The sequence below is a fragment of the Salvelinus fontinalis genome, chromosome 17 (genome assembly GCF_029448725.1).
Source record: "Salvelinus fontinalis isolate EN_2023a chromosome 17, ASM2944872v1, whole genome shotgun sequence".
Classification (NCBI taxonomy): domain Eukaryota; kingdom Metazoa; phylum Chordata; class Actinopteri; order Salmoniformes; family Salmonidae; genus Salvelinus; species Salvelinus fontinalis.
Genome location: NC_074681.1, coordinates 6847751 through 6875728, shown reverse-complemented (window position 1 = coordinate 6875728; position 27978 = coordinate 6847751). Strand labels below are relative to the sequence as shown.

The 27978-nt window shown below is 41.9% G+C and overlaps 1 protein-coding gene across 3 annotated transcripts in view; it reads left to right on the top strand.

The window, feature by feature from the left end:
• The window catches only part of miga1 (mitoguardin 1), a 51120-nt gene that overhangs the window by 9123 nt on the left and 14019 nt on the right, over positions 1-27978 (top strand). For all 3 annotated transcript variants that reach the window (XM_055866018.1, XM_055866019.1, XM_055866017.1), the window contains exons 6-10: positions 2336-2472; positions 5152-5275; positions 10535-10635; positions 16506-16630; positions 18727-18799. In XM_055866018.1, coding sequence (XP_055721993.1) covers positions 2336-2472; positions 5152-5275; positions 10535-10635; positions 16506-16630; positions 18727-18799 — 560 coding nt within the window. The remainder of the gene's footprint in view (positions 1-2335; positions 2473-5151; positions 5276-10534; positions 10636-16505; positions 16631-18726; positions 18800-27978) is intronic.

The window sequence follows — 27978 nt, the reverse complement described above, 5'->3', positions numbered from 1 at the left end:
GGGCATATGTAAGCAGTCAGGTCCTAGGGGGTGGGGCATATGTAAGCAGTCAGGTCCTAGGGGGTGGGGCATATGTAAGCAGTCAGGTCCTAGGGGGTGGGGCATATGTAAGCAGTCAGGTCCTAGGGGGTGGGGCAGATGTAAGCAGTCAGGTCCTAGGGGGTGGGGCATATGTAAGCAGTCAGGTCCTAGGGGGTGGGGCATATGTAAGCAGTCAGGTCCTAGGGGGTGGGGCATATGTAAGCAGTCAGGTCCTAGGGGGTGGGGCATATGTAAGCAGTCAGGTCCTAGGGGGTGGGGCATATGTAAGCAGTCAGGTCCTATGGGGGTGGGGCATATGTAAGCAGTCAGGTCCTAGGGGGTGGGGCATATGTAAGCAGTCAGGTCCTATGGGGGTGGGGCATATGTAAGCAGTCAGGTCCTAGGGGGTGGGGCATATGTAAGCAGTCAGGTCCTAGGGGGTGGGGCATATGTAAGCAGTCAGGTCCTAGGGGGTGGGGCATATGTAAGCAGTCAGATCCTAGGGGGTGGGGCATATGTAAGCAGTCAGATCCTAGGGGGTGGGGCATATGTAAGCAGTCAGGTCCTAGGGGGTGGGGCATATGTAAGCAGTCAGGTCCTAGGGGGTGGGGCATATGTAAGCGGTCAGGTTCTAGGGGGTGGGGCATATTTATTAAGCAGTCAGGTTCTAGGGGGTGGGGCATATTTATTAAGCAGTCAGGTTCTAGGGTTTGGGGCATATTTATTAAGCAGTCAGGTCCTAGGGTTTGGGGCATATGTAAGCAGTCAGGTCCTATGGGGGTGGGGCATATGTAAGCAGTCAGGTCCTATGGGGGTGGGGCATATGTAAGCAGTCAGGTCCTAGGGGGTGGGGCATATGTAAGCAGTCAGGTCCTAGGGGGTGGGGCATATGTAAGCAGTCAGGTCCTAGGGGGTGGGGCATATGTAAGCAGTCAGGTCCTATGGGGGTGGGGCATATGTAAGCAGTCAGGTCCTAGGGGGTGGGGCATATGTAAGCAGTCAGGTCCTATGGGGGTGGGGCATATGTAAGCAGTCAGGTCCTAGGGGGTGGGGCATATGTAAGCAGTCAGGTCCTAGGGGGTGGGGCATATGTAAGCAGTCAGGTCCTAGGGGGTGGGGCATATGTAAGCAGTCAGATCCTAGGGGGTGGGGCATATGTAAGCAGTCAGATCCTAGGGGGTGGGGCATATGTAAGCAGTCAGATCCTAGGGGGTGGGGCATATGTAAGCAGTCAGATCCTAGGGGGTGGGGCATATGTAAGCAGTCAGGTCCTAGGGGGTGGGGCATATGTAAGCAGTCAGGTCCTAGGGGGTGGGGCATATGTAAGCGGTCAGGTTCTAGGGGGTGGGGCATATTTATTAAGCAGTCAGGTTCTAGGGGGTGGGGCATATTTATTAAGCAGTCAGGTTCTAGGGTTTGGGGCATATTTATTAAGCAGTCAGGTCCTAGGGTTTGGGGCATATGTAAGCAGTCAGGTCCTATGGGGGTGGGGCATATGTAAGCAGTCAGGTCCTATGGGGGTGGGGCATATGTAAGCAGTCAGGTCCTATGGGGGTGGGGCATATGTAAGCAGTCAGGTCCTATGGGGGTGGGGCATATGTAAGCAGTCAGGTCCTAGGGGGGTGGGGCATATGTAAGCAGTCAGGTCCTAGGGGGTGGGGCATATGTAAGCAGTCAGGTCCTAGGGGGTGGGACATATGTAAGCAGTCAGGTCCTAGGGGGTGGGGCATATGTAAGCAGTCAGGTCCTAGGGGGTGGGGCATATGTAAGCAGTCAGGTCCTAGGGGGTGGGGCATATGTAAGCAGTCAGGTCCTAGGGGGTGGGGCATATGTAAGCAGTCAGGTCCTAGGGGGTGGGGCATATGTAAGCAGTCAGGTCCTAGGGGGTGGGGCATATGTAAGCAGTCAGGTCCTAGGGGGTGGGGCATATGTAAGCAGTCAGGTCCTAGGGGGTGGGGCATATGTAAGCAGTCAGGTCCTAGGGGGTGGGGCATATGTAAGCAGTCAGGTCCTAGGGGGTGGGGCATATGTAAGCAGTCAGGTCCTAGGGGGTGGGGCAAATGTACGCAGTCAGGTCTTAGGGGGTGGGGCATATTTATTAAGCAGTCAGGTCCTAGGGGGTGGGGCATATGTAAGCGGTCAGGTTCTAGGGGGTGGGGCATATTTATTAAGCAGTCAGGTCCTAGGGGGTGGGGCATATGTAAGCGGTCAGGTTCTAGGGGGTGGGGCATATTTATTAAGCAGTCAGGTCCTAGGGGGTGGGGCATATGTAAGCAGTCAGGACTCTTGGTTTGTAATGTGTGTTGTCCTCCAGGTATGGAGCTGTTTGAGGAGGCTCTGAGGCGGTGGGAGCAGGCCTTAACCTTTAGTGGCAGACCAGGGGAGGAGGAGCCGGAGTGTTCCTCTTTTACGCTGGGGGCTGGAGACTCTACAGCTGAGGAGAGTATAGAGGTGAATACACTGGAGACTCTACAGCTGAGGAGAGTCTAGAGGTGAATACACTGGAGACTCTACAGCTGAGGAGAGTCTAGAGGTGAATACACTGGAGACTACAGCTGAGGAGAGTCGAGAGGTGAATACACTGGAGACTCTACAGCTGAGGAGAGTATAGAGGTGAATACACTGGAGACTCTACCGCTGAGGAGAGTCTAGAGGTGAATACACTGGAGACTCTACAGCTGAGGAGAGTCGAGAGGTGAATACACTGGAGACTACAGCTCAGGAGAGTATAGAGGTGAATACACTGGAGACTACAGCTGAGGAGACTCTACAGCTGAGGAGAGTCTAGAGGTGAATACTCTGGAGACTCTACAGCTGAGGAGAGTCGAGAGGTGAATACACTGGAGAGTCTAGAGGTGAATACACTGGAGACTCTACAGCTGAGGAGAGTATAGAGGTGAATACACTGGAGACTCTACAGCCGAGGAGAGTCTAGAGGTGAATACACTGGAGACTCTACAGCCGAGGAGAGTCTAGAGGTGAATACACTGGAGACTCTACAGCCGAGGAGAGTCTAGAGGTGAATACACTGGAGACTCTACAGCCGAGGAGAGTATAGAGGTGAATACACTGGAGACTCTACAGCCGAGGAGAGTCTAGAGGTGAATACACTGGAGACTCTACAGCTGAGGAGAGTATAGAGGTGAATACACTGGAGACTCTACAGCTGAGGAGAGTCTAGAGGTAAATACACTGGAGACTCTACCGCTGAGGAGAGTCTAGAGGTGAATACACTGGAGACTCTACAGCTGAGGAGAGTATAGAGGTGAATACACTGGAGACTCTACAGCTGAGGAGAGTATAGAGGTGAATACACTGGAGACTCTACAGCCGAGGAGAGTCTAGAGGTGAATACACTGGAGACTCTACAGCCGAGGAGAGTCGAGAGGTGAATACACTGGAGACTCTACAGCTGAGGAGAGTATAGAGGTGAATACACTGGAGACTCTACAGCTGAGGAGAGTATAGAGGTGAATACACTGGAGACTCTACAGCTGAGGAGAGTCTAGAGGTGAATACACTGGAGACTCTACAGCTGAGGAGAGTCGAGAGGTGAATACACTGGAGACTCTACAGCTGAGGAGAGTCTAGAGGTGAATACACTGGAGACTCTACAGCTGAGGAGAGTCGAGAGGTGAATACACTGGAGACTCTACAGCTGAGGAGAGTCTAGAGGTGAATACACTGGAGACTACAGCTGAGGAGAGTCTAGAGGTGAATACACTGGAGACTCTACAGCTGAGGAGAGTATAGAGGTGAATACACTGGAGACTCTACAGCTGAGGAGAGTATAGAGGTGAATACACTGGAGACTCTACAGCTGAGGAGAGTCGAGAGGTGAATACACTGGAGACTCTACAGCCGAGGAGAGTCTAGAGGTGAATACACTGGAGACTCTACAGCTGAGGAGAGTCGAGAGGTGAATACACTGGAGACTCTACAGCTGAGGAGAGTCTAGAGGTGAATACACTGGAGACTCTACAGCTGAGGAGAGTCGAGAGGTGAATACACTGGAGACTCTACAGCTGAGGAGAGTCTAGAGGTGAATACACTGGAGACTCTACAGCTGAGGAGAGTCTAGAGGTGAATACACTGGAGACTCTACAGCTGAGGAGAGTATAGAGGTGAATACACTGGAGACTCTACAGCTGAGGAGAGTCTAGAGGTGAATACACTGGAGACTCTACAGCTGAGGAGAGTCTAGAGGTGAATACACTGGAGACTACAGCTGAGGAGAGTCTAGAGGTGAATACACTGGAGACTACAGCTGAGGAGAGTCTAGAGGTGAATACACTGGAGACTACAGCTGAGGAGAGTCGAGAGGTGAATACACTGGAGACTCTACAGCTGAGGAGAGTATAGAGGTGAATACACTGGAGACTCTACAGCTGAGGAGAGTCTAGAGGTGAATACACTGGAGACTCTACAGCTGAGGAGAGTCGAGAGGTGAATACACTGGAGACTCTACAGCTGAGGAGAGTCTAGAGGTGAATACACTGGAGACTCTACAGCTGAGGAGAGTATAGAGGTGAATACACTGGAGACTACAGCTGAGGAGAGTATAGAGGTGAATACACTGGAGACTCTACAGCTGAGGAGAGTATAGAGGTGAATACACTGGAGACTCTACAGCTGAGGAGAGTATAGAGGTGAATACACTGGAGACTCTACAGCTGAGGAGAGTGATGGCGGCTTACCCCGGCCAAACCCAGACGACACTGGGCCAATTGTGAGCCGCCCTACGGGGACTCCCAATCACGGCCGGATGTGATACAGCCTGGATGTGTGTGTATATGTGGGAGTGCGGTATGTACTGTGCGGTATGTGCTGTGCGGTATGTGCTGTGCGGTATGTGCTGTGCGGTATGTACTGTGCGGTATGTACTGTGTGGTATGTACTGTGCGGTATGTGCTGTGCGGTATGTACTGTGCGGTATGTACTGTGCGGTATGTACTGTGCGGTATGTGCTGTGCGGTATGTGCTGTGCGGTATGTGCTGTGCGGTATGTGCTGTGCGGTATGTACTGTGCGGTATGTGCTGTGCGGTATGTGCTGTGCGGTATGTACTGTGCGGTATGTGCTGGGTGCATAAAGGTGTGTTCTTGTAACGTCTTTGTGTCTTCCTGGTCAGGACCTGATCAGTGCGGAGTTTGTCCACAAGCTGGAACTTCTCCTCCAGAGCGCGTACAGACTACAGGAGGAGTTTGAAGGAGCTCTGGGCGTGTCTGAACCTTCCTCACACAGCGGCAGCCACGGTGAGAACACACACAGCCAGACACACACGGACATTGGAGCCGACCAATCAGCTGCTTGGGGAGTTTTCAGGAATTTCTCCTGAAACACACACACACTCAAATACAAACTACAGCACAGAAACTGGGGAACGTAACACTGTATTGGATGTTCCCTGGGGCATTGAGCAGATTTTAGGTCCTGTGAGCAGAAACTTGAACATTGAGAATTATGTACAAATTCCAGTGAACACTGAGGATGTACCCTTACAGTTTTAGACAGTAGCCAATAGGCTGTACCCTTACAGTTTTGGACAGTAGCCAATAGGCTGTACCCTTACAGTTTTAGACTGTAGCCAATAGGCTGTACCTTTACAGTTTTAGACAGTAGCCAATAGGCTGTACCCTTACAGTTTTAGACGGAAGCCAATAGGCTGTACCCTTACAGTTTTAGACAGTAGCCAATAGGCTGTACCCTGACAGTTTTAGACAGTAGCCAATAGGCTGTACCCTGACAGTTTTAGACTGTAGCCAATAGGCTGTACCCTTACAGTTTAGACAGTAGCCAATAGGCTGTACCCTTACAGTTTTAGACAGTAGCCAATAGGCTGTACCCCTACAGTTTTAGACGGAAGCCAATAGGCTGTACCCTTACAGTTTTAGACGGAAGCCAATAGGCTGTACCCTTACAGTTTTAGACGGAAGCCAATAGGCTGTACCCTTACAGTTTTAGACAGTAGCCAATAGGCTGTACCCTTACAGTTTTAGACAGTAGCCAATAGGCTGTACCCTTACAGTTTAGACAGTAGCCAATAGGCTGTACCCTTACAGTTTAGACAGTAGCCAATAGGCTGTACCCTTACAGTTTTAGACAGTAGCCAATAGGCTGTACCCTTACAGTTTTAGACAGTAGCCAATAGGCTGTACCCTTACAGTTTTAGACGGAAGCCAATAGGCTGTACCCTTACAGTTTTAGACGGAAGCCAATAGGCTGTACCCTTACAGTTTTAGACGGAAGCCAATAGGCTGTACCCTTACAGTTTTAGACAGTAGCCAATAGGCTGTACCCTTACAGTTTTGGACAGTAGCCAATAGGCTGTACCCTTACAGTTTTAGACTGTAGCCAATAGGCTGTACCCCTACAGTTTTAGACTGTAGCCAATAGGCTGTACCCCTACAGTTTTAGACTGTAGCCAATAGGCTGTACCCCTACAGTTTTAGACTGTAGCCAATAGGCTGTACCCCTACAGTTTTATACTGTAGCCAATAGGCTGTACCCCTACAGTTTTAGACTGTAGCCAATAGGCTGTACCCCTACAGTTTTATACAGGTTTATGTTAACAGCATTCTAAAGATTGATTCAATACATTGTTTGACATGTTTCTACTGACTGTTACGGAACTTTTGGACATTTCGTCAGGTTTTAGTGAACGCGCTTCGTGACTTTGGAATTGTTTACCAAACGCGCTAACCAAAGTAGCTAATTGGACATAAATAACGGACATTATTGAACAAACCAAGCATTTATTGTGGACCTGGGATTCCTGAGAGTGCATTCTGATGAAGTGTATCAAAGGTAAGGGAATATTTATCATGTAATTTCTGGTTTCTGTTGACTCCAACATGGCGGCTAATTTGACTCTTGTTCTGAGCTCCGTCTCAGATTATTGCATGGTTTGCTTTTTCCGTAAAGTTTTTTTGAAATCTGACACAGCGGTTGCATTAAGGAGAGGTATATCTATAATTCCATGTGTATAACTTGTATTATGATCTACATTTATGATGAGTATTTCTGTTGAATAGATGTGGCTATGCAAAATCCCTCTATGTTTTTGGAACTAGTGAATGTAACGCGCCAATGTAAACTCAGATTTTTTGTTATAAATATGAACTTTATCAAACAAAACATGCATGTATTGTGTAACATGAAGTCCTATGAGTGTCATCTGATGAAGATCATCAAAGGTTAGTGATTCATTTTCTCTATTTCTGTTTTTTGTGAAAGCTATATTTCGCTTGAAAAATGGCTGTGCTTATTGTGGTTTGGTGTGACCTAACATAATCGTTTGTAGTGCTTTCGCTGAAAAGCATATTTGAAATCGGACACTTTGGTGGGATTAACAGCAAGATTACCTTTAAAATGATATAAGACACATGAATGTCTGAGGAATTTTAATTATGAGATTTCTGTTGTTTGAATTTGGCGCCCTGTACTTTCACTGGCTGTTGTCATACCATCCCGTTAACGGGATTGCAGCCATAAGAAGTTATTAAACTATAGTTTTGGCAAGTCGGTTAGTACATCTCCTGTGTGCATGACAAGTCATCTTTCCAACAATTTTTTACAGACAGATCATTTCACTTTTATAATTCACTGTATCACAATTCCAGTGGGTCAGAAGATTGTACTTTTTGGAGAAATGTCCTCTGGTCTGATGGAACAAAAATAGAACTGTTTGGCCATAATGACCATTGTTATATTTGGAGTAGAAAGGGGAATGCTTGCAAGCCGAAGAATACCATCCCAACCGTGAAGCACGGGGGTGGCAGCATCATGTTGTGGGGGTGCTTTGCTGCAGGAGGGACTGGTGCACTTCACAAAATAGATGGCATCATGAGGCAGGAAAATTATGTGAATATATTGAAGCAATATCTCAAGACATCAGTCAGGAAGTTAAAGCTTGGTCGCAAATGGGTCTTCCAAATGGACAATGACTTCAAGCATACTTCCAAAGTTGTTGCAAAATGGCTTAGGACAACAAAGTCAAGGTATTGGAGTGGCCATCACAAAGCCCTGACCTCAATCCTATAGAAAATTTGTGGGCAGAACTGAAAAGCGTGTGCGAGCAAGGATGCCTACAAACCTGACTCAGTTACACCAGCTCTGTCAGGAGGAATGTGCCAAAATTCACAATTTATTGTGGGAAGCTTGTGGAAGGCTACCCGACACGTTTGACCCAAGTGAAACAATTTAAAGGCAATGCTACCAAATACTAATTGAATGCATGTAAACTTCTGACCCACTGGGAATGTGATGAAAGAAATGAAAGCTGAAATAAATCATTCTCTCTGCTATTATTCTGATATTTCACATTCTTAAAATAAAGTGGTGATCCTAACTGACCTAAAACGGAATTTACTAGGATTAAATGTCAGGAGTTGTGAAACTGAGTTAAAATGTATTTGGCTAAGGTGTATGTAAACTTCCGACTTCAACTGTATAAGGACTTGGGGCTAGCCATTGTAAGTTCAGTCACTCGCCACAACAGTACGTGTGTGCAGGAGGCGAGCGAAAGCTTGGGAGAGAAGAGTGTGTGGTGTGGTGGAGGTACCTGTACCAGACAGGGGGAGACAGGCCAGGGCAGACGGTGAACAGATCACCAGGTGGAATCCAAGCAGCAGTGCAGCAGGCGACAAGAGGTGTCACACCCACTCGAGAAGCTTTTATTTCTGGAGTCAGATATCTTGTAGAAAATGCCGGTGATGGTCTTTGAACAGCAGGAGAGTGCTTCAGAAGACGCTTCAAAGACTCCTGTTGGGCCCAAAGCCCTTTTACTTCACACCTTAGTGCTAATTGATCATCTGGTCTGTCCTTTCAAGCCTGGGAGCTCAGTTCCAGGTTGGATGGTGTCCTCAGCTCTCTGCTGTTTGTTTGCTAGAGCACCGTCTGTATAGCTTGGAAAAAGAGAACCTCGGAAGCAGAAATCTCTCCGGTTAATTTTGGTCAGAATTAGGTTGTAGGTTTGGAGTTTTGATCTGGAGTGAAGGCCATGCTGTGGAGGATAGCATCCTGCATATGTACCCGCTGAAAAATCCAAGTTTATCTCACTCCAAATCTATACTTTTGTAAAAAAAAAACATGTTGAAAGATGTGAGATCTCCCATTTAGCTGTGTCTCTCTGAGGGGGGCGTGTTTACATGTCCAATCAATTGAATTTACCACAGGTCGAATCCAATGAAGTTGTAGAAACACCTCAAGGATGGTCAATGGAAACAGGATGCACCTGAGCTCAATTACGAGTCTCATAGCAAAGGGTCTGAATACTAATATAAATAAGGTATTTTTTTTAATAAAATTTGGTATTTATGCTAAGAATTCTAAACCTGTTTATTGCTTTGTCATTATGGGGTATTGTGTGTGTAGATTGATGAGGAAATGTTTTTATTTAGAGTAAGGCTGTAACATGGAAAAAGGGAAGTGGTCTGAATACTTTCCAAAGGCTTTGTATATTTATATTCTGTCCTGAAGCTAATTCTATGCATTTCGCCATGGGGTTTTGTACTGGTTATTTAAATACTGTGTTCTTGACATAGCTCACTCTAATAGCTACTGCTGTACAGGCCATTCCTAGGGGGTCTACTGCCGTACAGGCCAATCCTAGGGGGTCTACTGGCGTACAGGCCATTCCTAGGGGGTCTACTGGCGTACAGGCCATTCCTAGGGGGTCTACTGGCGTACAGGCCATTCCTAGGGGGTCTACTGCCGTACAGGCCATTCCTAGGGGGTCTACTGCCGTACAGGCCATTCCTAGGGGGTCTACTGCCGTACAGGCCATTCCTAGGGGGTCTACTGCCGTACAGGCCATTCCTAGGGGGTCTACTGCCGTACAGGCCAGTCCTAGGGGGTCTACTGCCGTACAGGCCAGTCCTAGGGGGTCTACTGCCGTACAGGCCAGTCCTAGGGGGTCTACTGCCGTACAGGCCAGTCCTAGGGGGTCTACTGCCGTACAGGCCAGTCCTAGGGGGTCTACTGCCGTACAGGCCAGTCCTAGGGGGTCTACTGCCGTACAGGCCAGTCCTAGGGGGTCTACTGCCGTACAGGCCATTCCTAGGGGGTCTACTGCCGTACAGGCCAGTCCTAGGGGGTCTACTGCCGTACAGGCCAGTCCTAGGGGGTCTACTGCCGTACAGGCCAGTCCTAGGGGGTCTACTGCCGTACAGGCCAGTCCTAGGGGGTCTACTGCCGTACAGGCCAGTCCTAGGGGGTCTACTGCCGTACAGGCCAATCCTAGGGGGTCTACTGCCGTACAGGCCAATCCTAGGGGGTCTACTGCTGTACATGCCATTCCTAGGGTGTCTTGTTTAATTTAATCTGGGGTATATACATATAGAATGCATTTGGATTACTGTTACAGTACAATTTGTTCTGACATTTCTAGATTATTGTATTTGTTTGACATTATACTGCGTTGTTAGGAGCTAGTAACAAGCATTTTTCTGCACTCACTATAACATATACTAAACCTGTGTCCACAACCAATAAACGTTGATGTTTTGTTTCAGATAAGACTCGTGTGTTTTGTAGAGATGATCTGGATGATGTGTCCTGTCTCAAAGACTCCATCAGCATCGCCTCCAACGACTCCTTCATGTCTGCTGCAGAGGTAAGACACACACACACCTCACTACACTGTTTGCTCTTTGGCAGAATCGCGGTTTCAACTGTACCAGGCAGATGGCTGACAGCATGTATGGTGAGCGGTTTGCTGATGTCAACGTTGTGAACAGAGTGCTCTGTGGTGGGGTTATGGGCAGGCATAAGCTATGGACAACGCACACAATTGCATTTTATCGATGGCAATTTGAATGCGCAGAGATACTGTGACGAGATCCTGAGGTCCATTGTCGTGCCATTCATCCGCCACCATCACCTCATGTTTCAGCATGATAATACACAGCCCCGTGTCACAAGGATCTGTACACAATTCCTGGAAGCTGAAAATGTCCCAGTTCTTCCATGACCTGCATACTCACCAGACATGTCACCCATTGAGCATGTTTGGGATGCTCTGGATCCACGTGTACGACAGCGTGTTCCTGACAATATCCAGCGACTTCACACAGCCGTTGTAGAGGAGTGGGACAACATTCCAAATCAAATTTTATTGGTCACATACACTTTTTAGCAGATGTTATTGCGGGTGTAGGGAAATGCTTATGTTCCTAGCTCCAACAGTGCAGTAGTATCTTAACAATACACACATCTAAAATAATGGAATTAGGAAATATTTAAATATTAGGACGAGCAATGTCGGAGTGGCATTGGCTAGAATACATTAGAATAGAATACAGTATATATGAGATGAGTAAAACCGTATGGAAACATTATTAAAGTGACCAGGGATTCCATGTCTATGTATATAGGGCGGCAGCCTCGAAAGTGCAGGGTTGAGTAACTGGGTAGTGATAACTATTTAGTCTGATGGCCTTGAGATAGAAGCTGTTTTTCAGTCTCGGTCCCAGCTTTGATGTACCTGTACTGACCTCACCTTCTGAAATGATAGTGGGTTGAAAGGGCGGTGGTCGATGTTTTTGGAGGGCAGGCAGTGTGCCCCCGGTGAGGCGTTGAGCAGACGGTACCACCCTCTGCAGAGTCCTGCGGATGTGGGCGGTGCAGTCGACGTACCATGCGGTGATCCACAGGCCACAATCAACAGCCTGATCAACTCTATGTGAAGGAGATGTGTCGCGCTGCATGAGGCAAATGGTGGTCAGATACTGACTGGTTTTCATGAGGTAAATGGTGGTCAGATACTGACTGGTTTTCATGAGGTAAATGGTGGTCAGATACTGACTGGTTTTCATGAGGTAAATGGTGGTCAGATACTGACTGGTTTTCATGAGGTAAATGGTGGTCAGATACTGACTGGTTTTCATGAGGTAAATGGTGGTCAGATACTGACTGGTTTTCATGAGGTAAATGGTGGTCAGATACTGACTGGTTTTAATGAGGCAAATGGTGGTCAGATACTGACTGGTTTTCATGAGGTAAATGGTGGTCAGATACTGACTGGTTTTCATGAGGCAAATGGTGGTCAGATACTGACTGGTTTTCATGAGGCAAATGGTGGTCAGATACTGACTGGTTTTCATGAGGTAAATGGTGGTCAGATACTGACTGGTTTTCATGAGGTAAATGGTGGTCAGATACTGACTGGTTTTCATGAGGTAAATGGTGGTCAGATACTGACTGGTTTTCATGAGGTAAATGGTGGTCAGATACTGACTGGTTTTAATGAGGCAAATGGTGACCAGATACTGACTGGTTTTCATGAGGTAAATGGTGGTCAGATACTGACTGGTTTTCATGAGGTAAATGGTGGTCAGATACTGACTGGTTTTCATGAGGTAAATGGTGGTCAGATACTGACTAGTTTTCATGAGGTAAATGGTGGTCAGATACTGACTGGTTTTCATGAGGTAAATGGTGGTCAGATACTGACTGGTTTTCATGAGGTAAATGGTGGTCAGATACTGACTGGTTTTCATGAGGCAAATGGTGGTCAGATACTGACTGGTTTTCATGAGGTAAATGGTGGTCAGATACTGACTGGTTTTCATGAGGTAAATGGTGGTCAGATACTGACTGGTTTTCATGAGGTAAATGGTGGTCAGATACTGACTGGTTTTCATGAGGTAAATGGTGGTCAGATACTGACTGGTTTTCATGAGGCAAATGGCGGTCAGATACTGACTGGTTTTCTGATCCACGACCCTTACCTTTTGTTTTAAGGTATCCGTGACCAGCAGATGCACAGCTGTACTCCCAGTTATGTAAAATCCATAGGCCTAAATTAATTAATTTAGACTCATTTCCTTATGAACTATAACTCAGTAAAATCTTTTAAATTCTTGCATGTTGCATTTCTATTTTTGTTCAGTGTAGCTAAATACACATTTCATAACTAAAATATAATCGTTGCATTAGTATTCAGCCACTTTAAGGCAAGCCTAAATTAGTTCTTAACGTGGCTTAAGACATTACACAAGTTACATGGACTCTGGAGGGGGGAATAATTTCTCACAGGGTTGACATGATTTTTTAAATTAGTAACTCTGTCCCTCATGAAATAGATAGATCTCTGTCTCATCTAAGGTCCTTCTGTCAAGTATTGAATTTCAAGCACAAATTCAACTACAAAGACCGGGGATCTTTTCGAAATGGGTAACATAAAAAAAATCTGACCTTGAATATCTCCTCAGTAAAAGGTATATGGACAGCCCACTTGGGAGTTTGTCTAAAAATCTTTAGCTGCCTTTTGGCAATGAGGGGGAAAAAATGATCTGGTCTGATGAAAACAAGATTGAACTCTTTGGCCTAAATGCCAATCGTCATGTCTGGAGGAAACCTGCCACCATCCATACTGTGAAGCATGGTGGTGGCAGCATCAAACTAAGGGGATGTTTTCAGCGGCAGGGACTAGGAGACGAGTCAGGATCAAGGGGAAGATGAACGGAGTAAAGTACAGAGAGATCCTTGATGAAAACCTGCTCCAGAGCGCTCAGGACCTCAGATTGGGGTGAAGGTTCACCTTCCAACAGGACAACAACCCTAAGCACACAGCCAAGACAATGCAGAAGTGTCTTCGGGACCAGTCTCTGAATGTCCTTGAGTGGCCCAGCCAGGGCCCGGACTTGAACCCAATCTAACATCTCTGGAGAGACCTGAAAATAGCTGTGCAGCGACGCACCCCATCCAACCTGACAGAGCTTGAGAGGATCAGCAGAGAAGAATGGGAGAAACTCCCATAATACACAATCTACTGGCACATCCTTGTCATACGAAGATAAATTATAGATAAAATGTATCGATGATCGTCGGCCATTGGACATTACACAAGTGGGAAATCGCAAATTCAACAATGAGTGGTTCGGAAGGAATCCGTGCCTAAAGCAATCACTATTTTGCTTCCCCAGCCGGCTATTCATGGGGAGGGTGTGTGGTCTGGGTTTAAGGGTTTAAAACATCTGTCTGAAGGAGTCTCTTTTTCAAGCTTAAAAAGGATAAACATTCACAAGTAACACCATCATGATTCAACCTTGTTTTTTTCCAGAGTTCCTAGTTGTCTTGAAAGCACTATAAATCCAGAGAATGCCAGACTTTGGTGACAAAGTTTAATGACAAAATTTGCCCACAAGGACTGCCAAGCCACCTTCCTGTTGAAGTGACTCCAAAAATGTATTGTATGCTGCTGCATAAATTTTTATATGCCAGGGAGAAAGTATGACTTTCTTAGCTACAGTATACATAAGTGTATGTTGTGTCGTAAACCGTTAGTAACCCATGTGCCTCGCCCTAATATTTTGGTCCCCTTCCCCCTCACAACTTAGCCTACTGTTCTGACTTGGTGGTACACATGTAGCCTATAGCCTGTTTTAGAGAAATGTCAGCGTTGAATATTGTAAGAGCTTTCATTGTCTGCTTATATGCCCCCTTTTAATTATCCTAAGGTTCCGACTTGGTGTGCAGGGAGAATACTATAAGAACGGCCCATGTTCTGAATTCTGTCGCTGTACATTTCAAAAGTGCTGAACAAATGGTTATCGACTAAGTCTTAGCTCGCTCATTAATGTCTTAATCGAAGTTACGGATTGCCTCCTTATCCGCTCATTGTTCCCTTATGCCATAGTTTGTACATCTCAATTGTCAGTAGAAAGCACATTTTGTTTATGCAAATCAGCCATGGATTTGAAAAAGGCAGTAAGTAAATTATGCTGAATGAACTGTTTTGGTGCCAGACGAGGCTCCACTGATAACCAGGTATAGCAGTGGTAAGGACTCCATGGTGCTGAACAGAAAGCTCTGCTGTTAGGACAGCTCTATGTCGGCTCTAACAGTTTGTGGGCACTACTTATAGTGCAATTAATGTGTTTAGTACAATGGTTTTGCTGGCATGCATTTAAAAATATATTTGAGTTTTCCGCACCAACATTTACATGCCAAAATTGCCACTGATCAGGGATGTATTCATTCCGCCGATTTCTGTTGAAAAATGTCAAACGGAAGCAAACGAAACAGGGATGAAAATACCTGAATTTGTCCCAATAGAAATGCTTGTTTGCAACAGTTGGACTAATGAGTACACCCTAATATCAGCTAGATGCAGGCTAGAGTGTGCAAGGCGGTTTAGAATGTATCACAGTCCGTCCATGTGTTGCTGTCTGTCATCTCAACATTTTCCTCCATCTGTGGGCACCGTTGTAAACTTTCATTCATAGGTTGTAGCAACCTCACGATAGAGATAGTTTAGGTGTAGACGACTACATAATACGTATGGATGTTACATTGAGCTGGGTGAATGGAATATGAATGACAGTCATCCAATATGCTGTAATACAAATAAGGCCGTGCTCATGAGAAGAAGGGGGGGGGGGGGAATCGTCCTCATCAAAAAAAACGTCACCAACCACCCAGACACATCAAAGATAGTCATCCGTCTGAACTCAGCTGCAGGGCGGGAACGAAACTGATCAGGGATGTTACCATGAGGCCATTGGTGATATTAAAATGGCTACAGAGTTCAATGTCTGTGATGGTAGAAAACTGAGGATGGATCAACAACATTGTAGTGATTCCACAATGAGTGAAAATAAGATGTTTAGAAAAAATATTCCAAAACTGCATCTTGTATACAACAAGGCCCTAAAGTAATACTGAAAAAAATATTCTAAAACATGCGTCTTGTATGCAACAAGGCCCTAAAGTAATACTGAAAAAATATTCTAAAACATGCATCTTGTATGCAACAAGGCCCTAAAGTAATACTGAAAAAATATTCCAAAACATGCATCTTGTATGCAACAAGGCCCTAAAGTAATACTGAAAAAATCCACAGCAAAGTCAACTTATTTTGGCCTAAATGAGCAAAGCCTTATGTTTAGGGCAAATCCAACACATCACTGAGTAACTGCCTCTTTATTTTCAAGCATGGTGGTGGCTGCATCATGGTATGCTTGTTATTGGCGAGGACTAGGGAGTTTTGTATAAAAATACATGGACTGGAGCTAAGCACAGGCTAAATCCTACAGGAAAACCCGGTTCAGTCTGCTTTCCACCAGACACTGGGAGATGAATTCACCTTTCAGCAGGACAATAACCTAAAACACAGGGCCAGCTCTACACTGGAGTTGCTTACCAAGACAACAGGGAATGTTGGCTAAGTTAGTTTCGACTTCATTACAGTCTAATCATGATCCCCAACATCTTGAATACTTTTTGAAAAGAAAAATGGGCAAATATTGCACCTTTTTCCAGATTATTTTGTGTATATTGACAAAATTACAATTAAATTAACTTTGTCACATTGTGTTCAAGTGGGATTAATCAAAAGGGGTCTGAATACTTTTCCAAGGCGCTATATTATCTTGTCAGTACAGGGAGCTGCGTAGTATCTATGTCCTGAGGTCTTTATACCACTACCCCTTGTAACCTACATGTGTAGTTATTAACCATAATATTCTCTCTCTCTCTCAGTTGTCAGAGCAGTACAGGGAGCTGCGTAGTGCCCATGTCCCGGGGTCATGTATAGTTGTTAACCCCTTCTATGAGGAGGCCATACAGTTGGCTGAGGAGGGAAAGATCTCCTGCAGAGTACACAGGTGAGACGAAGACGTTCTCTTTCCTTATAGTTCCTATGATTGGTTAGGTTGCACCTTGGCTCCACCTGTTGGTTGATGATCTTGGTGAGTTGTCTCCTGTTAAAGGAACTCCACCCCCAAACTAACTTCATTAGTCCATTGTTGACACAGTCCCAAAACCTGATTGCTGACGAACAATTTTTCAAGATATGTAACTTGGAATTCAAAATACAGATATCATCCCCGTATGATGCATTTAGCATCATATGATGCTGCATAATTATAAGGGGATGATTTCTGTATTTTAAAAGTTACATATCTTAACTAAATTGCTGACGAGACATTTTGTAACTGTCAATGGGCCTCCCGAGTGGCGCAGTGGTCTAAGGCACTGCATCACAGTGCTAGCTCTGTCACTAGAGATCCTGGTTAGAGTCCAGGCTCTGTCGCAGCCGGCCGCGACCGGGAGACCCATGGGGCAGTGCACAATTGGCCCAGCGTTATCCGGGTTAGGGGAGGGGTTTGGCTGGCAGGGATTTCCTTGTCCCATCGCGCTCTAGCGACTCCTGTGGCGGGCCGGGTGCAGTGCACGCTGACACGGTCGCTAGGTGTACGGTGTTTCCTCGGACACATTGGTGCGGCTGGCCTCCAGCGGGCGTTGTGTCAAGAAGCAGTGCGGCTTGGTTGGGTTGTGTTTCGGAGGACGCACGGCTCTCGACCTTCGCTTCTCCCGAGTCCGTACGGGAGTTGCAGTGATGAGACAAGACTGTAACTACCGATTAGATACCACGAAATTGGGGGGGGGTGAAAGTGGTGAACATTTTTTTTATTACATTATTACATTTATTCGTAATATTTTTAATTGCAAATAATTTGAGATTTCATAAGATGGGTTTATTTTTTTTATTTTTTATATGAACCCCTAAAATGAGGGTTATTGGTCAGAGTAAGACCAAAAGATCAAGCCTATTGACTAAAATGTCTTTCATAACACACAACATTGTCATACAAACATGTCCACTAGAACATTAGAAACACTAACCCTGAACCTAAACTGAAACTGTTTTCCTAACCACACTGATAGGTTGCAGTAAAACATGTTCATGGAACTTTTCCTGTATTCTTCACTCTTACTTCAGATCTTTAACTCTTTCTTTTTTAAATCCAATTTCCTTTCCCTTTTTACTATAAACTGTAGAACACCAGTGACACATCTTAAGTCCTCGCATGAAATTACCAAGTTAATCATCAAATTGTTAACGTATGAAGAGTGCACACTCACCATGTGCTTTTCAAAACATTCCCGTCTCCATTGAGCCTTTGACCCAGGAAGAATTTGGCAATGATGTTGCATTTTTTTCAGAGTGGTGGTTTTTATAAATTTAAAAAACCAGTGACATAAAATTGAGAGAAAGCTGTTACTGGTAAATTATTTGTAATATTTATTTGATATTTTAGTTTTCTAAGTAGTCCACTAAATAACTATATAACATGTAAAGTCACTCAAAATATGTCACTAAACCATGACTCCTGACCCGAGGAACAAGCCAATTTCATGGTACTGACCGTGCTCTACAATAGTTAAATTTGAAAAACATTTGATATATCTTACACATGTTTTATTAATAATTAAACACTTAAATTAAAACAATGTGTCATCTCACACTTTTTAACTGTTTTTCCTGGTGAATAAGGCCGGGACAGGAAAGCCACCATTTTCATAGAATGACTCTCCTAATAATGTTTTGTCTCCTGCTAAAGGGACATTTTTCAACTTTATATTCATCATTTCCAGCACCAACCCCTAACGTCAACATCTGTGAAAATGACACGTTTCTATGTTTTGTAGTTAAAAAATATATATATAAAGAGGAGTGTTTCCAATGACATCTAATTAGTAGGCGATGCCTCATAATTGGTTAGAATCACATGGTGCACAACGATGTCATTGGAAACAATTGTCTTCGTCTTCTTTTTTACTACTAAACATAGAAATGCTCCATTTCACACGTTGGGTGGTGCTGGAGATAATATGAAGTTGACATTTCCCATTAAGTGTTGACTCCTAGTATGTCTGTGATTATAATGCCTAATTTCCTTGTTTTTTGTTTTTTTAGGACTGAGCTGCTGGAGTGTCTTGGGGACACCGACTTCCTGGCCAAGTTACACTGTGTGCGGCAGGCCTGTCAAGTATGTGCCTCTATACTCCTAAAGAATACATCATGGAATACCATGCCACTGTAATATACTCCTAAAGAATACATCATGATCAACCGTACCATGCCCCTGTAATATACTCCTATAGAATACATCATGATAAACCGTACCATGCCCCTGTAATACTGTAATATACTCCTATAGAATACATCATGATAAACCGTACCATGCCTCTGTAATACTGTAATATACTCCTAAAGAATACATCATGATAAACCGTACCATGCCCCTGTAATACTGTAATATACTCCTATAGAATACATCATGATAAACCGTACCATGCCTCTGTAATGCTGTAATATACTCCTATAGAATACATCATGATAAACCGTACCATGCCTCTGTAATACTGTAATATACTCCTAAAGAATACATCATGATAAACCGTACCATGCCCCTGTAATACTGTAATATACTCCTAAAGAATACATCATGATAAACCGTACCATGCCCCTGTAATATACTCCTATAGAATACATCATAATAAACTGTACCATGCCCCTGTAATACTGTAATATACTCCTAAAGAATACATCATGATAAACTGTACCATGCCCCTGTAATACTGTAATATACTCCTAAAGAATACATCATGATAAACCGTACCATGCCTCTGTAATATACTCCTATAGAATACATCATGATAAACCGTACCATGCCTCTGTAATACTGTAATATACTCCTATAGAATACATCATGATAAACCGTACCATGCCTCTGTAATACTGTAATATACTCCTATAGAATACATCATGATAAACCGTACCATGCCTCTGTAATACTGTAATATACTCCTATAGAATACATCATGATAAACCGTACCATGCCTCTGTAATACTGTAATATACTCCTAAAGAATACATCATGATAAACCGTACCATGCCTCTGTAATACTGTAATATACTCCTATAGAATACATCATGATAAACCGTACCATGCCTCTGTAATACTGTAATATACTCCTATAGAATACATCATGATAAACCGTACCATGCCTCTGTAATATACTCCTATAGAATACATCATGATAAACCGTACCATGCCTCTGTAATACTGTAATATACTCCTATAGAATACATCATGATAAACCGTATAATGCCTCTGTAATATACTCCTATAGAATACATCATGATAAACCGTACCATGCCTCTGTAATATACTCCTAAAGAATACATCATGATAAACCGTACCATGCCTCTGTAATACTGTAATATACTCCTATAGAATACATCATGATAAACCGTACCATGCCTCTGTAATATACTCCTAAAGAATACATCATGATAAACCGTACCATGCCCCTGTAATACTGTAATATACTCCTAAAGAATACATCATGATAAACCGTACCATGCCTCTGTAATATACTCCTATAGAATACATCATGATAAACCGTACCATGCCTCTGTAATACTGTAATATACTCCTATAGAATACATCATGATAAACCGTACCATGCCTCTGTAATATATTCCTATAGAATACATCATGATAAACCGTACCATGCCTCTGTAATACTGTAATATACTCCTATAGAATACATCATGATAAACCGTACCATGCCTCTGTAATACTGTAATATACTCCTATAGAATACATCATGATAAACCGTACCATGCCACTGTAGTACTGTAATATACTCCTAAAGAATACATCATGATAAACCGTACCATGCCCCTGTAATACTGTAATATACTCCTATAGAATACATCATGATAAACCGTACCATGCCTCTGTAATACTGTAATATACTCCTATAGAATACATCATGATAAACCGTACCATGCCTCTGTAATACTGTAATATACTCCTATAGAAAACATCATGATAAACTGTACCATGCCTCTGTAATATACTCCTATAGAATACATCATGATAAACCGTACCATGCCCCTGTAATACTGTAATATACTCCTATAGAATACATCATGATAAACCGTACCATGCCTCTGTAATATACTCCTATAGAATACATCATGATAAACCGTACCATGCCTCTGTAATACTGTAATATACTCCTATAGAATACATCATGATAAACCGTACCATGCCACTGTAATATACTCCTAAAGAATACATCATGATAAACTGTACCATGCCCCTGTAATACTGTAATATACTCCTATAGAATACGTCATGATAAACTGTACCATGCCTCTGTAATATACTCCTATAGAATACATCATGATAAACCGTACCATGCCCCTGTAATATACTCCTATAGAATACATCATGATAAACCGTACCATGCCTCTGTAATACTGTAATATACTCCTATAGAATAGATCATGATAAACCGTACCATGCCCCTGTAATACTGTAATATACTCCTATAGAATACATCATGATAAACTGTACCATGCCTCTGTAATGCTGTAATATACTCCTATAGAATACATCATGATAAACCGTACCATGCCTCTGTAATACTGTAATATACTCCTAAAGAATACATCATGATAAACCGTACCATGCCTCTGTAATATACTCCTATAGAATACATCATGATAAACCGTACCATGCCCCTGTAATACTGTAATATACTCCTATAGAATACATCATGATAAACCGTACCATGCCTCTGTAATACTGTAATATACTCCTATAGAATACATCATGATAAACCGTACCATGTCACTGTAATACTGTAATATACTCCTATAGAATACATCATGATAAACCGTACCATGTCACTGTAATACTGTAATATACTCCTATAGAATACATCATGATAAACCGTACCATGCCCCTGTAATACTGTAATATACTCCTATAGAATACATCATGATAAACCGTACCATGCCTCTGTAATATACTCCTATAGAATACATCATGATAAACCGTACCATGCCCCTGTAATACTGTAATATACTCCTATAGAATACATCATGATAAACCGTACCATGCCTCTGTAATACTGTAATATACTCCTATAGAATACATCATGATAAACCGTACCATGCCTCTGTAATATACTCCTATAGAATACATCATGATAAACCGTACCATGCCCCTGTAATACTGTAATATACTCCTATAGAATACATCATGATAAACCGTACCATGCCTCTGTAATACTGTAATATACTCCTATAGAATACATCATGATAAACCGTACCATGCCTCTGTAATATACTCCTATAGAATACATCATGATAAACCGTACCATGTCACTGTAATACTGTAATATACTCCTATAGAATACATCATGATAAACCGTACCATGCCCCTGTAATACTGTAATATACTCCTATAGAATACATCATGATAAACTGTACCATGCCTCTGTAATGCTGTAATATACTCCTATAGAATACATCATGATAAACCGTACCATGCCTCTGTAATACTGTAATATACTCCTAAAGAATACATCATGATAAACCGTACCATGCCTCTGTAATATACTCCTATAGAATACATCATGATAAACCGTACCATGCCCCTGTAATACTGTAATATACTCCTATAGAATACATCATGATAAACCGTACCATGTCACTGTAATACTGTAATATACTCCTATAGAATACATCATGATAAACCGTACCATGCCCCTGTAATACTGTAATATACTCCTATAGAATACATCATGATAAACCGTACCATGCCTCTGTAATGCTGTAATATACTCCTATAGAATACATCATGATAAACCGTACCATGCCCCTGTAATACTGTAATATACTCCTATAGAATACATCATGATAAACCGTACCATGCCTCTGTAATATACTCCTATAGAATACATCATGATAAACCGTACCATGCCTCTGTAATACTGTAATATACTCCTATAGAATACATCATGATAAACCGTACCATGCCCCTGTAATACTGTAATATACTCCTATAGAATACATCATGATAAACCGTACCATGCCTCTGTAATATACTCCTATAGAATACATCATGATAAACCGTACCATGCCCCTGTAATACTGTAATATACTCCTATAGAATACATCATGATAAACCGTACCATGCCCCTGTAATACTGTAATATACTCCTATAGAATACATCATGATAAACCGTACCATGCCCCTGTAATACTGTAATATACTCCTATAGAATACATCATGATAAACCGTAACATGCCCCTGTAATACTGTAATATACTCCTATAGAATACATCATGATAAACCGTACCATGCCTCTGTAATATGCTCCTATAGAATACATCATGATAAACCGTACCATGCCCCTGTAATACTGTAATATACTCCTATAGAATACATCATGATAAACCGTACCATGCCTCTGTAATACTGTAATATACTCCTATAGAATACATCATGATAAACCGTACCATGCCTCTGTAATATACTCCTATAGAATACATCATGATAAACCGTACCATGCCTCTGTAATACTGTAATATACTCCTATAGAATACATCATGATAAACCGTACCATGCCCCTGTAATACTGTAATATACTCCTAAAGAATACATCATGATAAACCGTACCATGCCTCTGTAATATACTCCTATAGAATACATCATGATAAACCGTACCATGCCCCTGTAATGCTGTAATATACTCCTATAGAATACATCATGATAAACCGTACCATGCCTCTGTAATACTGTAATATACTCCTAAAGAATACATCATGATAAACCGTACCATGCCTCTGTAATACTGTAATATACTCCTATAGAATACATCATGATAAACCGTACCATGCCCCTGTAATGCTGTAATATACTCCTAAAGAATACATCATGATCAACCGTACCATGCCCCTGTAATACTGTAATATACTCCTAAAGAATACATCATGATAAACCGTACCATGCCTCTGTAATGCTGTAATATACTCCTATAGAATACATCATGATAAACCGTACCATGCCTCTGTAATACTGTAATATACTCCTATAGAATACATCATGATAAACCGTACCATGCCTCTGTAATACTGTAATATACTCCTATAGAATACATCATGATAAACCGTACCATGCCTCTGTAATACTGTAATATACTCCTAAAGAATACATCATGATAAACCGTACCATGCCTCTGTAATATACTCCTATAGAATACATCATGATAAACCGTACCATGCCCCTGTAATACTGTAATATACTCCTAAAGAATACATCATGATAAACCGTACCATGCCTCTGTAATATACTCCTATAGAATACATCATGATAAACCGTACCATGCCCCTGTAATACTGTAATATACTCCTATAGAATACATCATGATAAACCGTACCATGCCCCTGTAATACTGTAATATACTCCTATAGAATACATCATGATAAACCGTACCATGCCCCTGTAATACTGTAATATACTCCTATAGAATACATCATGATAAACCGTACCATGCCCCTGTAATACTGTAATATACTCCTATAGAATACATCATGATAAACCGTACCATGCCCCTGTAATACTGTAATATACTCCTATAGAATACATCATGATAAACCGTACCATGCCCCTGTAATACTGTAATATACTCCTATAGAATACATCATGATAAACCGTACCATGCCTCTGTAATACTGTAATATACTCCTATAGAATACATCATGATAAACCGTACCATGCCTCTGTAATATACTCCTATAGAATACATCATGATAAACCGTACCATGCCTCTGTAATATACTCCTATAGAATACATCATGATAAACCGTACCATGCCTCTGTAATACTGTAATATACTCCTATAGAATACATCATGATAAACCGTACCATGCCTCTGTAATACTGTAATATACTCCTATAGAATACATCATGATAAACCGTACCATGCCTCTGTAATACTGTAATATACTCCTATAGAATACATCATGATAAACCGTACCATGCCTCTGTAATACTGTAATATACTCCTATAGAATACATCATGATAAACCGTACCATGCCTCTGTAATATACTCCTATAGAATACATCATGATAAACCGTACCATGCCTCTGTAATACTGTAATATACTCCTATAGAATACATCATGATAAACCGTACCATGCCCCTGTAATACTGTAATATACTCCTATAGAATACATCATGATAAACCGTACCATGCCCCTGTAATACTGTAATATACTCCTATAGAATACATCATGATAAACTGTACCATGCCTCTGTAATGCTGTAATATACTCCTATAGAATACATCATGATAAACCGTACCATGCCACTGTAATACTGTAATATACTCCTAAAGAATACATCATGATAAACCGTACCATGCCTCTGTAATACTGTAATATACTCCTAAAGAATACATCATGATAAACCGTACCATGCCACTGTAATACTGTAATATACTCCTAAAGAATACATCATGATAAACCGTACCATGCCCCTGTAATATACTCCTATAGAATACATCATGATAAACCGTACCATGCCTCTGTAATATACTCCTATAGAATACATCATGATAAACCGTACCATGCCTCTGTAATACTGTAATATACTCCTATAGAATACATCATGATAAACCGTACCATGCCCCTGTAATACTGTAATATACTCCTATAGAATACATCATGATAAACCGTACCATGCCTCTGTAATACTGTAATATACTCCTATAGAATACATCATGATAAACCGTACCATGCCCCTGTAATATACTCCTATAGAATACATCATGATAAACCGTACCATGCCTCTGTAATATACTCCTATAGAATACATCATGATAAACCGTACCATGCCTCTGTAATACTGTAATATACTCCTAAAGAATACATCATGATAAACCGTACCATGCCCCTGTAATACTGTAATATACTCCTATAGAATACATCATGATAAACCGTACCATGCCCCTGTAATACTGTAATATACTCCTAAAGAATACATCATGATAAACCGTACCATGCCCCTGTAATACTGTAATATACTCCTAAAGAATACATCATGATAAACCGTACCATGCCCCTGTAATACTGTAATATACTCCTATAGAATACATCATGATAAACCGTACCATGCCTCTGTAATACTGTAATATACTCCTAAAGAATACATCATGATAAACCGTACCATGCCACTGTAATATACTCCTATAGAATACATCATGATAAACCGTACCATGCCTCTGTAATACTGTAATATACTCCTATAGAATACATCATGATAAACCGTACCATGCCTCTGTAATATACTCCTATAGAATACATCATGATAAACCGTACCATGCCTCTGTAATACTGTAATATACTCCTATAGAATACATCATGATAAACCGTACCATGCCACTGTAATATACTCCTATAGAATACATCATGATAAACCGTACCATGCCTCTGTAATATACTCCTATAGAATACATCATGATAAACCGTACCATGCCTCTGTAATACTGTAATATACTCCTAAAGAATACATCATGATAAACCGTACCATGCCTCTGTAATACTGTAATATACTCCTAAAGAATACATCATGATAAACCGTACCATGCCCCTGTAATATACTCCTATAGAATACATCATGATAAACCGTACCATGCCTCTGTAATATACTCCTATAGAATACATCATGATAAACCGTACCATGCCTCTGTAATACTGTAATATACTCCTATAGAATACATCATGATAAACCGTACCATGCCTCTGTAATATACTCCTAAAGAATACATCATGATAAACTGTACCATGCCTCTGTAATATACTCCTATAGAATACATCATGATAAACCGTACCATGCCTCTGTAATACTGTAATATACTCCTATAGAATACATCATGATAAACCGTACCATGCCTCTGTAATATACTCCTAAAGAATACATCATGATAAACTGTACCATGCCTCTGTAATATACTCCTATAGAATACATCATGATAAACCGTACCATGCCCCTGTAATATACTCCTAAAGAAAACATCATGATAAACCGTACCATGCCCCTGTAATACTGTAATATATTCCTATAGAATACATCATGATAAACCGTACCATGCCTCTGTAATACTGTAATATACTCCTATAGAATACATCATGATAAACCGTACCATGCCTCTGTAATACTGTAATATACTCCTATAGAATACATCATGATAAACCGTACCATGCCCCTGTAATACTGTAATATACTCCTAAAGAATACATCATGATAAACCGTACCATGCCCCTGTAATACTGTAATATACTCCTATAGAATACATCATGATAAACTGTACCATGCCTCTGTAATACTGTAATATACTCCTATAGAATACATCATGATAAACCGTACCATGCCCCTGTAATACTGTAATATACTCCTAAAGAATACATCATGATAAACCGTACCATGCCTCTGTAATACTGTAATATACTCCTATAGAATACATCATGATAAACCGTACCATGCCACTGTAATACTGTAATATACTCCTAAAGAATACATCATGATAAACGGTACCATGCCCCTGTAATATACTCCTATAGAATACATCATGATAAACCGTACCATGCCCCTGTAATACTGTAATATACTCCTATAGAATACATCATGATAAACCGTACCATGCCCCTGTAATATACTCCTATAGAATACATCATGATAAACCGTACCATGCCCCTGTAATACTGTAATATACTCCTATAGAATACATCATGATAAACCGTACCATGCCTCTGTAATACTGTAATATACTCCTATAGAATACATCATGATAAACCGTACCATGCCTCTGTAATACTGTAATATACTCCTATAGAATACATCATGATAAACCGTACCATGCCTCTGTAATATACTCCTAAAGAATACATCATGATAAACTGTACCATGCCTCTGTAATATACTCCTATAGAATACATCATGATAAACCGTACCATGCCCCTGTAATATACTCCTAAAGAAAACATCATGATAAACCGTACCATGCCCCTGTAATACTGTAATATATTCCTATAGAATACATCATGATAAACCGTACCATGCCTCTGTAATACTGTAATATACTCCTATAGAATACATCATGATAAACCGTACCATGCCTCTGTAATACTGTAATATACTCCTATAGAATACATCATGATAAACCGTACCATGCCCCTTTAATACTGTAATATACTCCTAAAGAATACATCATGATAAACCGTACCATGCCCCTGTAATACTGTAATATACTCCTATAGAATACATCATGATAAACTGTACCATGCCTCTGTAATACTG